This window comes from Botrytis fragariae (genome assembly GCF_013461495.1).
Source record: "Botrytis fragariae strain BVB16 chromosome Unknown tig00000161, whole genome shotgun sequence".
Lineage (NCBI taxonomy): Eukaryota > Fungi > Ascomycota > Leotiomycetes > Helotiales > Sclerotiniaceae > Botrytis > Botrytis fragariae.
Window position 1 is genome coordinate 1,000,520 of NW_023500998.1, and position 16,140 is coordinate 1,016,659.

Sequence of the window (16,140 nt, forward strand, 5' to 3'; positions counted from 1 at the left end):
GACCAAGTACAGTACACCTACAGAAAAAGTTGGCCTAGTCATGCGAGCAGAGTATCCCAGCGTACAAAATACATCGTACTTGTCGAATTCAAAGCTTGCCTGTTTATTGCAAGGTGTTGAATGTTTTAAACACTTATTGAATAGGTCGGAAGATTGTGGATTATCTATATTGGTGCAGGCTTTGTGGGGGGTGGATATAACTCCCAAATTGAAGGATCAGCGACTGATAAATCACAAGGTTTCCTCAACATGTACTAGATTCAATTACCTGTAGATGAAAACCTTCCTATATAAGCCCCATCACCTAAGCTATATCTGAGATCAATATCCAACAACGATCGCGGAATGGAAAAATATCTCGGAGGATTCCCAAGGCCGGAAAGAGGGACTACAAGCTTTTCAGTGACATAGATGAGATCTCATGTAACAAAAAAATACCAATACAAGGAAATCTCATTTTTTAGCGCAATGGCAACTCGCAACCCGTGAAAAGAGGAAATTTTGACAAAGGATTGGTTAGGTGACAACAAAAGCTCTATATCTTCCTGGATTTTTGTGCAGGACGACGACAATGTAAGCAACAGTCATTGCTAGCTCGGTAGAAAGAATTTATAGCAACGAAAACATCAAAGTGCACAACTTAAACAGGTATGTTACGCCCTCGGGACTATCGAAGTGTCATCCGACCGAATATCTGGATTTTGATCTGCACCTGCCAAAAAGCTCCATGCCGACATCCTATGAGCTTACATCTCTTTGTGATTCCTGGTACACTTGCAGCTTCTCAAGACAGGTTCTTCAGTTCCATATATGTGAAATATTTATAATGGCTTGATAGTATATCACTGCCACAAGTCCGAGTTCCTTTGAAAAGAAAAGAAAACTTGACGAAATAAATGGCTGGCGAAGATTTCATCGTCTATATTGTACGAGTACCGAGGGCTAAACTAATTTCCAGTCCTGTTCTCTCAAGCAGCAGCTTCAATTCTTCTGATACGAGTAAATGTACTACCTACTGCCTACTCACCCGCATCCTTTCACACTCCAGGTTTTTAAAAGTCTCCCAGATGAACAATTTGAAGCTTCCAATCTTTCATCCTACTCTTCAAGCACTTCATTGACTTGATGAAATCCATACTCACATAGTTTGTCACCGTACATGGTTGATTTCCCGCACAGTGGGATAGTCATTGTTCTGGGATTGAAAAACAATGTCATTATATGTAGCGTTGAATCCGTGTGCACTAGCGAGCGCAGATAGGTGTGATTTCAGTTATTGTGAAGGGTCTTGGTAATTCATAATAACACCCTGGAGCAGCTATAAGCAAATTAATCTGATTGACGCGTTAGTTTAGAAATGATACGGCAGGTATTTAACTTAACGACACGTAGCTTTAAACATCAACTCGCCTGTTCACTCATTGTTCAGGGGCAGTACTTAGCATTTCCCTGTGAAATTGTAGTTTGTGCATAGTTCCTCAGATGCGAACAATCCCTTGTCTGGGGTATATAAGAGATGATCGTTGGTCTCATATCTCAGTTCATTATCCTTGGTACCATCCTAGAATGAGACATTAGACTAGAGATAAATAGACAGATCCAAGAATTCATCAGATATCACTCCAACAGCCCAGAAATCATGTCTTCTACAGATCTTTCCGGCTTCGCAGATCTTCCACCGGAAATCAGACTCCGGATCTGGCGTACCATGATAGATGGTGATCTCAGTCCCCCTCGGGCAATCATCGGCGACACGCTGTGGGAGCCTAGAACCATTGGAGCTCTCGCAGTCAATCACGAATCTTGTGCAGAGGCTCTTCGCCATCGTCCAGATTTGGAAACGTTTAAGTATACCCTGGCGAATGCCCCCTGGCATACTGGCGCTGGACGTCGCGAAAAGGTCTGGCTTAGCACTGAAGCTGATGTTTTTGTCATTGATCCTATCAGGAAGTTCACATTAGGCAAGTGGGAGATCCCCACTCTCAAATACGCGATCCGAACCATTGCTATTCCACAATCAAAATTCGGCACAAGCAACCACAGTCTACATTGTGCACAACATCTTTCCCAGTTGAATGACGCACGCAACTTTAAGAGGTTAAAGACCTTGGTAATCCTTCGGGATGACCCGGCACAAGAAGTAATACCTCATTTAGTCATTCTAGACCCCGCCATCCGCTCAGCTTCTGACGACATCAGAGTCTCGATCGATCCAACTCCACTCTCGCAGGTGGAAATGGATGCATTTGGATATGATATTCAGTGGTACAATAGTTTCATCTTTATTATTCGACAACAGAAAGGTTCGAATTGGGAGTTGCCTGAGATCAAATGGGGATGCTTGGTTCGAAACTGAGCTTGGGATCACGAGGACGAGGACCCCAACAACCAGACACACGCCGAAATTGTATAAATACGAGCTATTTGGCATTCTGGAGTAGGTCGACTGATTTCTATATCAAAAGCACCCAAGAATTAAAGGTCCTGAAAACCAAATTAAAAACTGTACCAAATCCCCAAATGCGATGAGATTAAATGTGTGAATATTGTGACTAAGAAAATAGAAGTAAATGAAGATGTAGCAAGATTTTCAGGAGAAAACAATTGAACCAAGTCATTGATAAAGTCAAAAATAACTGATGCACGGACATCTCCCGAGACAAGCTTTTTAATTAAGCTTCATAATAGGGCGGGGAAAGTAGTGAAACATAAAATTTACACAATCCATAACTGATAATCCGGCTTGTTGATCTGCTTTGTTGATAAATTCGATTTCTCTCCATCAGGAAACTTCGCCAACGTAAGGACTATTGTTGTAACTTGTTTTGCCTTACATCGCTGATAAGAAGCATCTGAACCCCGAATGTTTCTTTGTAAAGCGCTTGATTTTGCTTAGCAATGATCACCATCAGTTCAATGAGAGATGTACGTACGCCATGGTGTCTTGATTTTCTTTGAATTGAAATCATTCAACAAAACATGCAGCGTAAAGTAAGTGAATCATTGAAAGTGGCCACTGGAACCTCAAATTTGCAGTTTGTTAGACATATCGATTTGGATTTGACTCATCCGAGTAAAGATTTTTGTGAAAGCGCATTAAAAATCACGATGAACTGGTGACGAAAGGCTGGTGACGAAAGGCTGGTGATGAAATACCAAAAGTACCAAGGATTGTGTGATAGTTTGGAGTAATTCAGGCATATGCACTCCCCGTGCCTCCCGCCAACGCTGAGTGGCAGGCATTGTCTGATGGCTGCAAAAATAGAAATGCAAGAGTAGGTTTAGGATACTTTCCCTGTGTTTCTTTGCTGGCTTCACCATGAGATTACTAGGTATATCTTGGGGCCAAAATAGATGTGAGAATAAAGAAAGGAACTTCGACACATGGAATGATTATCAGGATCCCTTGTTTGAACTCGCGTTATGTGACCAAATAAATGTGTGACTACTACCTAGTAGGAACAAAGGAAATTGATCAAAAATTTGGAAGCGCTTTCATGATTAACTCCCAATTGATCTGAGTATCTGAACCCCGGACTCCATATATGAAAGATGTGACTTCACAAGTGGGGGAGAGAACAAGGCTGGCTCCGTTCTTGTTATTGAGATATCGTCCCTTGCAGCAGACAAACAAACAAACAAACAAACAACAAATCACAGCCACATTGACAAGTCCTACAGATATCCCGAATTAGCAACAGGAGCTTGATTCCGCTATCTCTCAGGGATCAAATGAAGATTTGGGGTCGGAACACAATGCACTTCATCGCTTCCATGAGTTCCATTAAAGCAAAAAAGGTGGATCTCAAGGAATCAAAGGAAGTTCAGACGGTTGATCGGTTGGATATGAAACATCCACAGACCCTGTCAAGAATTAGCACACAATGTAATTAACAGGATGAAATTCCCATTCAAATTTAGCCGTCGTCTTGTGCGTCTTGTGTGAAGGCTCATAGGTGACGGTTGGAGAACGAGCTACCATCCAACGGTTGGAGATGGGTAGATCTTGGTTACATTCGTACCTGTACCTGCACTTGTACCTGTGCCGCCAAGGAGATAATGATGGTGAATTCCCCTATTTCTGACGAGTATGTAATCAAGTGAGATTTAGTAAATCATACCTAGGTGGTGATTTAATAAACCCGATTTTCCTTGTCTGTTGAAGGCTTTCTTTCAGAATCATTTATCAAACTTTCTCTCACACACACGCACACGCACACCTCTTTCATGTGTCCAAAGTGAGCTTGATTCTCCACCAAATAATAGCAAGGGAGAAGAAGAGCGAAATTGAGTTTGAAGTTGTTAATAAGAGTTTCCCTTCCCCACATGCTGCGTGCTACGAAATACTATATTCTGGGTAACAGGTAATTAATACCTTGGTAATTCAGAGGTAATTCAGAGGTAATTCAGAGGTAATTCACCCAAAACTTCAGCGCGCCCACAGCCAACGAAAACCATCAAATCAATCCTTTAGGCTTTGTCGCCCTTTGATTCGCTTCCTCAGGCGTCGCCATAACCCCAAAAGGAATCCACCAATCCACCAATCCACCAATCCACAAGAAATCCCTGTCGATTTGCAACTCCTACACCAAAAAGATTAATAACCTCGAAATACCGAAATCGTTCCTTTCCTTTTAATAATCACCTCTTTCCATAAGGGGTGATTTGTTGCTTCATTTCTCAAACTGGCAAAATTCATCATGAAGTGGTTCCGAAGAAAGAAGAAGCCAGGGAAGGAGCTATCAGATAAACCATCTCTCGTACGCAGTTATACGAATCGAGCAGATCGAAGGCATCATGCAGCATATGCAACCCCGCGTGGATCTATCATAAATAAGCTTCCCGATAAAGTTCTCGAACGGATCTTCATACTTGTATGCCCTCATTCTCAAGACGAAACTTATGAGACATGCGAACAATCTTCTCTGGATGACTGCTGTCCATTATGCGACACAAGGGATTTGGCTCATTGTGCGCAAGTCTCAAGAAAATGGAGGAATGTAGCTATTGGAGTTTTGTTCGTAGTCCAACCATTTGTGCGAAGTGTTCAATTAAGCTGACTCAATTATTGCGCAGGTATCATAGTGTTCGGATTGATGCAGTTCATTTCTGCGAACTCGAAGAAATATTATCAGAGAAGAGGAAACATAAAGGTCGATTCAATCGCAATGCCGAACCAGAAGAAACCCCCAACGTTAGGTTGCAACTACTGTGTAGAACGATTCGGGATAATAGGATGTTGGGAGAATTGGTGGAATTTCTCAAAACACCATATATGACGAGAGGAGCTTGTAAAGCCGATCTTGCACGCAGCGTGGCAGTTTGTCCTAATATGCGATATCTCGATCTTCCCGAGGGTATATTTTCAGATGATCCTTCCTGTCACACACTTAAACTCGAAATTCAAGCGCGATGTCCAGATCTACGCAAGATGACATACATGACTGGCTCGGAAAGAAGCCTTGAACAATTGGCAGGCGGCAAGATTTGGAAAAAACTGGAGGTACTGGAATTTACAAGACTTGATATGGACCCGACGATTATTCGACGTGCCTTGGGCTCATTGACTGGGCTTCGAGCTTTGAAAGTTACAGACACAAAGACCTTCAATGATGAAGTATTCCAACATAGCGATTATCTACCGCCGTTTCCAGCTTTTACTGAATTGGTTTTCGAAAATACACCCAATGTTACAGCGATCGGCTTGGAGGCGTATTTATTCCGTTCAGACACGCAAGAGAAACTTACAAATCTTTCATTGACAGAAACGGGTATCCATCCTTCTACTTTGCATAAAATCACAGACAATGCTCCCAGGTTGACCTTTCTGTCAATTGTTGAGTCAGTACATGCGTCTTTTACAGCTCTTCATAACATTCCACCACTTTCCTCAATGTCACTACAAACATTGCACTACGAAATTACCTCCGCATCATCTGCAATTACATTCAAGAGCGTTGTACAAAGTCATTACTCATACCTCACCACCTCCTTGATCTCCAATAGACTTCCCGCGCTTCGAGCTCTTTACGTTCGCGATTCTGAGTTCCCCGAATCTTTAATTGGTCTCGCACCTCCTGCTCCCGCATATGCATCCGATCCAGATAATTTTGTACCACCTAATCCTTTCGATCGTTCGTCGAATGCGCCTTCTGCCATGTTCAATAATCGATTCAGTTCCAATAATCCTTTTGCAGCTCAAGCAAGCCTGTCTCCGGCGATGCCTGCTGGAATGGGACTTAAACAAGAATTGGAGGTTTACACTAAAGGTCTTGATGAGATGGAATGGAATTTCGCCAAAGTCCAACCGCCAACTGCACCCGGTAGAAGAGGTTCGGCAACGACAGCAAGACCGATTAGCAGTTATGGACTAGGTGATAGTATGGGTAAAGCATGGGCTCCAGGTCATGGCGCAAGAAGAAGTGTTATTGTCGGAAATGGATTTGGTGGCTTCCTCGCCGTGCCCGCAGATGATCCTCCCAGACCCAGCAGCTCAGCTGGTGAAAAGAAAAGACATTCCAGGAAAAACAGCAGCCAAGATTTATGGCGATGATTGTACAGACATATTATTGGGCCCGATTTCACTTTGATGTTTTGCATTTTGGATCATTCTATCGACTTCATATTGATTTTCTTAATTTATGGAAAAGTTTGGTCCGGTCGCACACTTTTCTTTTGGGGTATATTTTTCTTCGACAATCATGTGAGACAAATAATCTCGCAGAGAGACACATTTAACGCAATGAGGATTTATGGAGTATACCATGGATATTCACGTTGGATCTATTATACAGCCTTTTTTGCCTTGCCTTGCGTGTGTGGAGCGTTTTATGTTTAATACCCTGAAGGCTCTTATGGTTATGAACGGAGAATGGGGATAGGATATCAGGAGATGATTGATAGTCTATTTTTTGGGATGGTTAGCGGGTTGAAAGGTTGAGTGTTTGATGGCATAGTCGATAGCGGAATAAAATGATTTTTTAATATAGCCTGTGGGCAGTGATGACATGATATTGATTTGTTGTGAAGTTGCTGAACACACTCTTTTTGAGATAGTTGCAGAGGGATGGGGAGTAATTTGGGGGAGAGGCTGAAGAGAGTTGATGGAGAAGGTATTGGAGCAGAGCACTGAAGACGGGGAGAATACACCACAGACGGGAGGCGGTCTGTGAGGAACCCGTGGTGTATTGTCGCATCGTGATGTTAAGGAAACCCATCGAAGAAACTCTTCAAATAAAAAACATCTAACTAACGATAAACAACTCCTACGCCAAAGAAATCTCTTGCCCCATGAATTAAGGCACAGCAAGGCCGTTAAGATATCACGCCATTTCATCCTGTGTATTTGTGGCGGGAGGTCTCGCTCGACCCAGGGGGTTTGAGTGAAATGGGATGATGAACAGGATGATGATGATTTTTTCCCTTCTTTTGCTCTTTGTTGGATTGGTGGAGGAAGGGAGAAAAGGAGGGATGGAGGTATATTGAGCGCTGGGTGTGTTTTGTCTCTCCGCGTATGTGCGTTTAGGCGGTTTTGAGTGAGTGTATAGGGTGTCAAGTGGCACGTTGTGTATGAAATTTATGCTGCGTTGATAGTTATTGTGCCATAAGATTCGATGGATGGGCGATATTTCCATGGTGGGGAGTTTGAGGATTTCAATACTCGGATTCAAATGGAGAATTTCTCAGTCCGGTCGTATTTGCAAAGGAATGGGAATGGATAATCAAAGCCAAAATAGAAAGTCTTCGAATTCTTTGGTGTGGTGGATACTAGGAATATCACTATGCTTCCAAGCGAGGGAACCTAACTTTGACAATGGTGTTTCTTCTACCAGTGTATCGCGTTCATGTGCCGTTTTGGAGTCGGAGAAGATCATAGATTGTTTGTTTTGGGAACTGAAGAATTTTATGCAGTTTGTGAGCTCTCGCGTGGATTGTGATAGTTGACTTGTCAAGCGTGTGTGTAAAATTGTAGCTTCAGTGACAGCCATTTCCGCGTGTGTTATCTTCAATCTGTGCCTGAGTTGACATTTTAGTTCTCTCGTACTTTGATCTTCATCGTCATTGTCATTAGTATTAACATTGATGTCATCATCATCATCATCATCATCATCATCTCTGTTCATCACATAACCCTGCGAAACATGTAGCCGAGATTTAGTATTGACTTCTCGATAACATAAGCCGAAACCAATCGCAAAGTCTTCTTTACCATTTTTATGCTTGACGCCAAACCTTCCAATACGTATGTATGCAAAGTTCCGCTGTCTAAATCTGCGTATGTTTACACTGCAGTTGTATTGCGGCTCGCATGCATTAAAACGGTCTTTCAGTCACGTCGGACACTTCCTCTCGAAGATCTATATACTCTTCAGCAGAAGAAATCAGCAGGACTCTTTCATCAAGAACTAAACATTTCTCTGTACGAAGAAACATATCTGGATCACGTGGGGAAGTTTAGTTGAGCCTGGGATTCGGGAGGATGAGATGATGATGCCCAGATACTGTTTCATGAAGTTCTGAAGATGTTGATTGAGGAAAGAATCAATGTATGGCGCGAAGTGCGTTTATGTCAAGTCTAGCACTAATCTAGCAATTAATATAGAACCTTATTACAAGTCATTGCGAATTTAGTTTTTGATCTTCTTTGCACTTACTGTCTTACTCACCTCGAAAGATCCTTTCTGATCTGGAAATTTTGAATGCTCACGCGTGTGAGATTACCATCACATTTTAAATCCAGATAATGGTTGACTGTAGCTACATTATGTGAAATTTGACATGTTATCCAGGCTTTTCGTGCGAAATATAGATACGATGCATTTCATTTGTGATGTGAGCTTTTCTTGAGTCATCGCTGTACATGTGTAATTTTACTGCTGTGAATCTATGGTTTCGTTCGTGATGAAGAGATTCGTTGTGTAATTGGTAGATGACTTTCTTCTTCGGGATAGACAGAAACAAGTCTTCTCTTAAGATACACACACTACCTGAAAGTACACGTCTGGAGTACTGGATAAAAAACATAAAAGCGTAGTTAATTTCTATTTTATTCAGAAATTTAGTGATAGCCGAGGTAATCCAATCCAAACACATCAACCCAGCCCGGAAGTTCCGGATATGAGCTCATCATACTACTCTTTTCTTCAAAAATCTCCTTACGACCCCTTCTATATAACATCCATAACTCACATTAAACATTTTCAGCCTTAGTGCAGTGGTAACATAACTTGACTCTGGGAAACAATCGTTGACGGGTTTCTCAAGAGTCTCTGACGAGAGTTTTGTGCAGGTATCATCGGGTTCGAATCCTGGATTCGGAAGGATTTTTTCAACTTTTGTTTTCACAACTGTTACTCTTATTCTCATTGAATTGATAAAGATGATTGTGTAAAGAACGATATACCATTTTGGCTTCGTGTATAACCACCCATCCATCCATCCATGATTCTTTCCCAAATCGCTCATTAAATGAGAGAAGTCTGAGTGAGGATCTACGCAATAAGTTACATAAGTAGAAGTTCAAACAAACCATATACTACAAACCCTCATGGCTACCCCGCTGCCCCTTCTCTTCCAAACCTAAAGTCCTTCATTGGAGTTGTTCGAGCTCTCGTAGTCATGCTACCCCAGATCACTCGTCTAAAACAGTTAGATTATTTACCCCTGTCGGAACTTTTGCCGAGCCCCCTATTGGCGCTATACTTCTTGGCGTCATCGATTTGATATGTAGGTTTCCTGTGAAAGGTTTGAATAATCGATGATTCAATGATTTGATTTGGAGATTTGGAATTTAAAAAAAATTGTGCGTATAGCTTGCCTACCAGAGCAAGCCCTTGATTTTTCCCAATTGCCCCTCGATTATTCTTGATTTTTCTAGGGCTTGAATGTTTGTTTCGTAACATCTGATGAAATGACATTTACCAATATCGGGTAGTATTATAGAATTGAAGTTTTAGACCCTTGGAGTGCTCTTCTTAGCTGTGTATATCGGTCGGTCTTACTGAATCAAGTTTAGTTTGTCTTAGTAGAAGGTACTCTCCTCTTGAATTTTTCGATGTCCACCCAAGAACCAGTTATTCCTCGGTGTCCTTTCCATTTTGCTCATTTTGTCCATCTTGCTCAATTGCTCGACAACGTTGAAGTTAATCCTCTCCTGTCTCAAGGAAAAATCATTTGTAACGCGAGTCGTAAGAAATGAATGTTCAGCTCGTGAAGTAAGAGAGACTCATAGGAGCCTATCCAAGTCAATAGGGTATTTTTTGTGCAAACTGAATTAGAAAATACAAATTAGAAAATCCATGCCTTCCATGTTTTCCTGCTTTCGTGAAATTACTAATGATTGATATGTGCCTGCCTGTCATGTGTTCCCCTTTGTGCCTGCTTGTACTTTGCGGCAATATGTACTTTCCCATTTGGTATATCTTTATGCCATACATCAACTCAATCCGCCATGAGCGTTGTAGAATCTTTTGCTTTTATGATAGCAAAGCGCAGTTTATAATTCCGTGCTTCCAGTGAGGCATCCTGACCGTACAATTAATAAAGTTACATGCATTTATCTAACTAGGGGTAGAAGAAAATGTAGGCAAGTAACAGGTTGAAGCATTAATTTATGGGTTATTTATCTGAATAACACACTCCTCTCAACAAACAAGAGATAAGGTGGTGGAGTGCTGGCCTAATTGGCTAGCCAGGACTCTCTTGAATACTTGGAGCTGTACATGCTCTACTTTTTTGTATTTTTTTGGCTGTAAAACGATCTAATAGAAGAAATATATATCTCAATAATACATTTCCTCCAACAAACAAGAGATAAGGTGGTGGAGTGCTGGCCGAAATGGCTAGCCAGGGCTCTCTTCAAACTCGGAGTTATTAGACTCTTCTTTTTTTTTGGCGTTTTTGAAAGTGCCAAGGAGATCTGCCGCTATGTGAGTAGTCTGGTGGAGTCCTATACCTTAACTAGCTTTGAGATTGGGTGTTTGCAAGCTTTGGGTACTTCATGAGGGATAGAAAGTTACGGTAATCGTGAAATGGGTAATTCGAGAGTGTTGGCCGTCAAAAGAATAGTCGGTAGGATTTGTAGCAGGTTGAGTGTCTTCGCTGAATAGCTTTTAGAATGGCTCTTTTTTTTTACGGGGAGAAGGTACCATCCGGTTCAATCAGCAAGCTGTAACATGCCTTCTCTATTTGTCACCTCTATGTATTCCAAAATATCTCAATTAGGTACAGCACCTTTGTTCGTGACTTCGTTCTCAATGTTTACCCCAATGATAGTTACATATTCATTCTGTTCAAGTCTCGGTAAGGAGTTGATGTACAGAAATTTATGACTCGACAATTTTAAAGTGTTCCTGTTCTCTCTTTTCGATATACCTTAACAAACAATATGCTTCACCATTAAAAAGTCCAATCCAGTGATAAATCAGTCTCGTGACGAATAAACAATACCCCCAAGACACTAGCACTAGAACTAGACTTTCAACCCTCCCCCCCCCCAGCAGCAGCCGATTCCCTCCGATCAAGCATATATATCTCAATACAACAGAAACACACCATCGGATTAGTGTAGTGGTAACATACCTCGATTTCATGACTGTGGCAATTGATCAGTTACGGACGAAAGTCCATATTCACAATTAATTCGCTTCATTCAGCTCGAGTAGCCCCAGGTTCGAATCCTGGATCCGGTAATTTTTTTGCATGTCATATCCATCTTTTCATCTAAAGAAGTATGTTGAGAGGAATGGCTTTTTTGGGGAGGGGGGTTCGAGGGGACTAGGAAGATAGAAAGGTGAATGGAGAATTTTTGCTAGAGTGGTGAAGGGATGGAGGCTTCTCGCGGGAGTGATGTATAATCAAATCGAATGTTAAGCGAATTCAAGAAGTTTGAGTTTTCTTGGAATTCAAATTGACAGAGGTTGCTTATGTGAATGTTCGTTTCTCTCTCAAACGAAGAGCTTCTTTTTTTCATGAATATCAGCTATGAAAGAGATCAGAATCATGTAATGTTTCCCAGCACACAACAAAATTACAATCACCCACGGAGATGACCTCCAGCATTTCACTGGATCAGACCGTTTTCATGGTTATGAATTTTTACGTTGACCTATTTATGTTGCTTATGGAGCCGATCATAAGCAGAGTCGTGAACGGGATTTCTTAAATCCGTATTCCCGTTAGAATAATTAGTTCAGCTGTTACTTATTGGTATACTAATTCGATGAAGCAATCCAGATTCTGTATATATGCATAGAATGAAGACAACTCCAAAGAGGGGTCTCATCAAGCTGACACCATCCTTATTTCTCAAATTTCAATGATTTTCAATTACCCTGTCTTCTCTGAGGGCGCGGTTTACAGACGCGATATATGAGTTCGCTCACTCAAAGACGCCCAGCTCTAATGAAGTTTTCTTCACGACAGCTTTAATCAACCAATCACGAAAGCAAAAAAGCACAAAAGCACATTACACATCCACAGTTATCACAAGGTTTCTAAAAAAAAAATTACATCGAAGCCAGACTCCGTCCTACATCATAGCATAGTATAGGTATTAAAATACTCCAAAATCAAGATCCCACATCATTATACACAATCAAAACCACAACACAACCAATAATTCCACTCACAGCATCTCCCACACTAAACCTCATCATCTCAATCTTCAAATTACCAAATGTCATTATTATTCGCCGTTACAAAAATTAATCTCAGAGTCCCAGCCCCTTCACTCGCTTAGCCCCTACACATATCATACTATACAGTAAATATAAAGTCCATAATTCCCTTTTTATGGAGTCGAATATCTCACCCCAGCTCAAATAGCTCAGATCTACTTGCAGACTCGACTACCTTCAGCCCAACAACATTCTCTCCCTGTTTAGTATCTATCCCGACAACTCCACAACATGCAGTAAGTATCTCAGCACGTATATATGTATAAAAACAATTCACATCACATCACAAAACCCAACCCAATTCCCTCTATCCAACTACCATCTTCCAGAATCCATACTTTAGCATCCGAGCTGATCTGATCTAGTAATCAATACAAATGTACTGGACCCTTACCCGTGTAAATGCCTGTCAACTTATTCCTCTTTCGGTTTGAGATACCAGCAGTGTTGATGTTCACAACATTTTAGCTTTGGAATCCGGGTCTTGGGTTGATGGGATTGAAGTGAATTATACTAGCTAAAAGACTTTCGAGTGGGATCTTGCTTGTAAATGTAGTACTTATATGTCAAGTTACTCGGAGTTTTTTCTCGTCTGTATGATATTCACCATCCACTTGTAGATGCAGTATTGTATATTAAACTACTTGGAAGGTTATTCTCGTATATATAACTTCTACCAAAATGAAAATCTGCAGGCAAAACAATCGATACCGCATAGTGTGTTATTTGACATGGAATCTCCAGTTTTTCAACAATCGACGTAATTATCATCAGATACGCCTCAGTAAATTCTTGTCCCTGTTCTTTCCTATCAAATTCATACCGTGACTGCCCTCTTCTCTTCCGTCTCCCTCCCCCCTCTCCCACAAACTCCACCCATTTTCCCATCCACTTCCCCCTCACAGCGTCCAGCCCCCTCATCTTCGGACTCGCATCCAAAGCCCGCTCAGTCCGCAAAGATTCCCCCACACCTCCCTCCATAGTCAAATCCCTACCCCTCCACAACCCATTTAGAAAATCATGTAATTTCACAGCCGGATTTTTCCTCACAGCAACACCACCATCACCATCAACACCATCCTCCTCACTCCTCACTCCTCACCCTCGAGCTATCCAGTCAAACTCCCGGCTCTACTATCTCCAGCGATCTACCTTCAACAATAGCACATAGCAATATACTCTAAGCCACCCAATACAAATTCCAAAGATCAAACACCCACTCATCTTCTTCATCCTCATCTCCATTACCAAATCCACAAATATACCACCCAGCAAATCCACAGGTGACAGGTACACAATCCACAACATCAAACCGCAGACCTAGAATATCAGGGATCCGACCCAAATAAATCAGACCAAGCATTACTGTAAACTCGGAAACCATTCTTTCTGATTTCGCAGGCCTGGGTTGGGTTTAGGACCGGACCGGCGATTCAACCGATGCGGATGATGCTTCTCGGGACTGTTCTGCCTAGATGTTAATCTGCGGCGTCGACGAGTAATCGGGAGAGGAATTTGGCGCTTGCGTAGCTAAACGGCATTGGGGTTTTGAGATTAGATATTATTGCCCTCGGGACAGGACCTGCTGTATGTTTTTCTACTGCTGCAATGGGAGAGATGAGTACGAAGCGTATTGTATAATTAGTAGAGACAGCTAGGCTTAACAGATGAACAATCTCTACAAATTGTGAATGAAATGCCGAAAGTACTAGATTGAAATTCACGAGCCAAGCAGCGTGGACAATGAGATTAATATTTTCATTAAGTGGCTTGTATTTGTGCTCTTCTATACTGAGTAATAGTAATTCAAGATCTACTTTGATTTAGATGCGCGATTTCTGGCTTAGTCGAAGCAAATCTGGAAGTTGTAAATATCTTGTATTGCTTAGCTTTTCCACCATCTTCTCCACATTTCAAGCAGAAAACATGTGCGATCCCGTCACGGTTGAGTAAGACTTGCAATAAACCCGAACCTATATTTACCTATAGACCTGGTGAGAAGAACATTGATGGGCATCGATGCTTGATTGGCATATTCGGCTGGCTTGTTAGGTACTGGCATGGTTTTAATTTAGTCACAATAGGTAGTGAGTAGAGCTACCGATGGCACCATGAAGTGACGCAATCGGCTTACAGCATCAAGGGTAACATTGGCAGAGAGTGGGATGAGATTTGAAGTAACCAAAGTCTGACATTCTACGTGATCAAATAAGACACAGTGTGCGGCTTAACTATTGCGAGATGAAGTGGCGAACATCTGAGACCGATACGGCCATCAGTACAAGATTGTTGCAAAGATGAAGTAGAAAATAGCAAATGGCAAATAGATATTACGAACTGTGTAGCCACTTTGGCTGCAGCAAGAACTTGAGCTGAGTAGTGGACGTCGTTTGTGCCAACATAAGCCAAGACCTTGGGATTAGCTGCATATCTACCGGAGTCACCAAGTTGTTCTACCAGCAATCACGCCAGACTGCCAATGATTTTTGTTAGCTGTGCGTAGGTAATGGCTACTACACTATCTTTGCTCACCCATTCACCATACTTATTATCCGATGTTTGGCGTCCAATTTGTTCGACAATATGTGGTGCTGGAGCATTTTGCCATTGCGCGATTTGTTCATGTGTCCTGACCACGATGCCAAGTTGGGCTGAAGACATATTTTTGGGAGCCGTCGAGAAGTTGTCTGAGAAAGTGTTGGAACCGAAAGCGGTATCTCTACCGCTAGGTACGTGAACTTGCTTCGAAGCAATTGATATCTTGATTCATTTGCTGCGTGCCTTCAAATATCAATGCAAGATGACAACCCTGATGTCTAAAGCTGCCTGTCTATATCGTTTTCAATGCCATCAAAGCATTGTGTTGATGGCGAGATAAACAACAGGCTGATTTTTGGAATAATGGGGGCTGGTGCGAGAGTAGACAACAAAGATATTTTGCTCAAAATCGATGACTTTAAAAGAATCTCAACTGTTGGCTTGATCCACCGAACCCTGGTCATAAGCAAGATTCGAAAAGCAGGCAGCTTTTTGAACGGGATATCTTTCCCCATCCTTAAGTACTCTAGGAAAATGTGTATCACCTAAGACTCTCCGCACTTGTGAGTTGATGAGATTGCTCTTGTACAATCGGCCCTTCGATGCTCGAGTTGCTAGGTAGTTAACAGGCACAAGCCTAAAGTCAGATTTCAGTGATTGCCCTTTCATTGAGACTCTTTGAGAAGTAGATGCTTCTTCTGACTAGATTGAGGTCTTGACGAGGAAATCAAGCTGAGACGTTGAATTGGGCAAAGCAATTCAGAGCGATATAAATGATGATGTTTTCTCACTTGATTTGCTTGGCAGAAAGACCCCACCAGAAAGAGGAATCAAAAATAGTCACTGGGAGCTGGTGCAGCAAGTCGTCACCGGGAGCAACTGACCATATATAGATGAGTAAGCAGTGGTTAAAAGTCCCCCCACG

The 16,140-nt window shown here is 41.8% G+C and overlaps 7 protein-coding genes across 7 annotated transcripts; 2 read left to right on the forward strand and 5 right to left on the reverse strand.

The window, feature by feature from the left end:
* Window positions 1-1,639: 1,639 nt before the first annotated feature.
* On the forward strand, window positions 1,640-2,356 carry Bfra_009482 (uncharacterized protein; the record flags this gene model as incomplete). The annotated part of the gene is made up of 1 exon (XM_037339825.1): window positions 1,640-2,356. The coding sequence occupies one exon, from the start codon at window positions 1,640-1,642 to the stop codon at window positions 2,354-2,356; it is 717 nt and encodes a 238-aa protein (XP_037189875.1).
* A 2,344-nt stretch (window positions 2,357-4,700) lies between these two features.
* Bfra_009483 (putative f-box domain protein) lies at window positions 4,701-6,553 on the forward strand (the record flags this gene model as incomplete). Its single annotated transcript, XM_037339826.1, has 2 exons — window positions 4,701-5,017; window positions 5,077-6,553. 2 exons carry the CDS (start codon window positions 4,701-4,703, stop codon window positions 6,551-6,553), a joined length of 1,794 nt encoding a protein of 597 aa, XP_037189876.1.
* Window positions 6,554-8,005: 1,452 nt separating this feature from the next.
* On the reverse strand, window positions 8,006-8,321 carry Bfra_009484 (uncharacterized protein; the record flags this gene model as incomplete). The annotated part of the gene is made up of 2 exons (XM_037339827.1): window positions 8,006-8,016; window positions 8,045-8,321. Coding segments are annotated over 2 exons (288 nt in total), but the record flags the coding sequence as incomplete, so codon positions are not given.
* Window positions 8,322-13,280: 4,959 nt separating this feature from the next.
* Bfra_009485 (putative ochratoxin a non-ribosomal peptide synthetase protein) lies at window positions 13,281-14,061 on the reverse strand (the record flags this gene model as incomplete). Its single annotated transcript, XM_037339828.1, has 3 exons — window positions 13,281-13,774; window positions 13,801-13,825; window positions 13,867-14,061. The coding sequence occupies 3 exons, from the start codon at window positions 14,059-14,061 to the stop codon at window positions 13,281-13,283; spliced, it is 714 nt and encodes a 237-aa protein (XP_037189878.1).
* A 94-nt stretch (window positions 14,062-14,155) lies between these two features.
* On the reverse strand, window positions 14,156-14,739 carry Bfra_009486 (putative ochratoxin a non-ribosomal peptide synthetase protein; the record flags this gene model as incomplete). Its single annotated transcript, XM_037339829.1, is given in 3 exon segments — window positions 14,156-14,463; window positions 14,495-14,650; window positions 14,661-14,739. The coding sequence occupies 3 exon segments, from the start codon at window positions 14,737-14,739 to the stop codon at window positions 14,156-14,158; spliced, it is 543 nt and encodes a 180-aa protein (XP_037189879.1).
* A 9-nt stretch (window positions 14,740-14,748) lies between these two features.
* Window positions 14,749-15,338, reverse strand: Bfra_009487 (putative ochratoxin a non-ribosomal peptide synthetase protein; the record flags this gene model as incomplete). The annotated part of the gene is made up of 3 exons (XM_037339830.1): window positions 14,749-14,865; window positions 15,012-15,130; window positions 15,152-15,338. The coding sequence occupies 3 exons, from the start codon at window positions 15,336-15,338 to the stop codon at window positions 14,749-14,751; spliced, it is 423 nt and encodes a 140-aa protein (XP_037189880.1).
* Window positions 15,339-15,644: 306 nt separating this feature from the next.
* Window positions 15,645-15,884, reverse strand: Bfra_009488 (uncharacterized protein; the record flags this gene model as incomplete). Its single annotated transcript, XM_037339831.1, has 2 exons — window positions 15,645-15,739; window positions 15,761-15,884. 2 exons carry the CDS (start codon window positions 15,882-15,884, stop codon window positions 15,645-15,647), a joined length of 219 nt encoding a protein of 72 aa, XP_037189881.1.
* Between the last annotated feature and the right edge of the window lie 256 nt (window positions 15,885-16,140).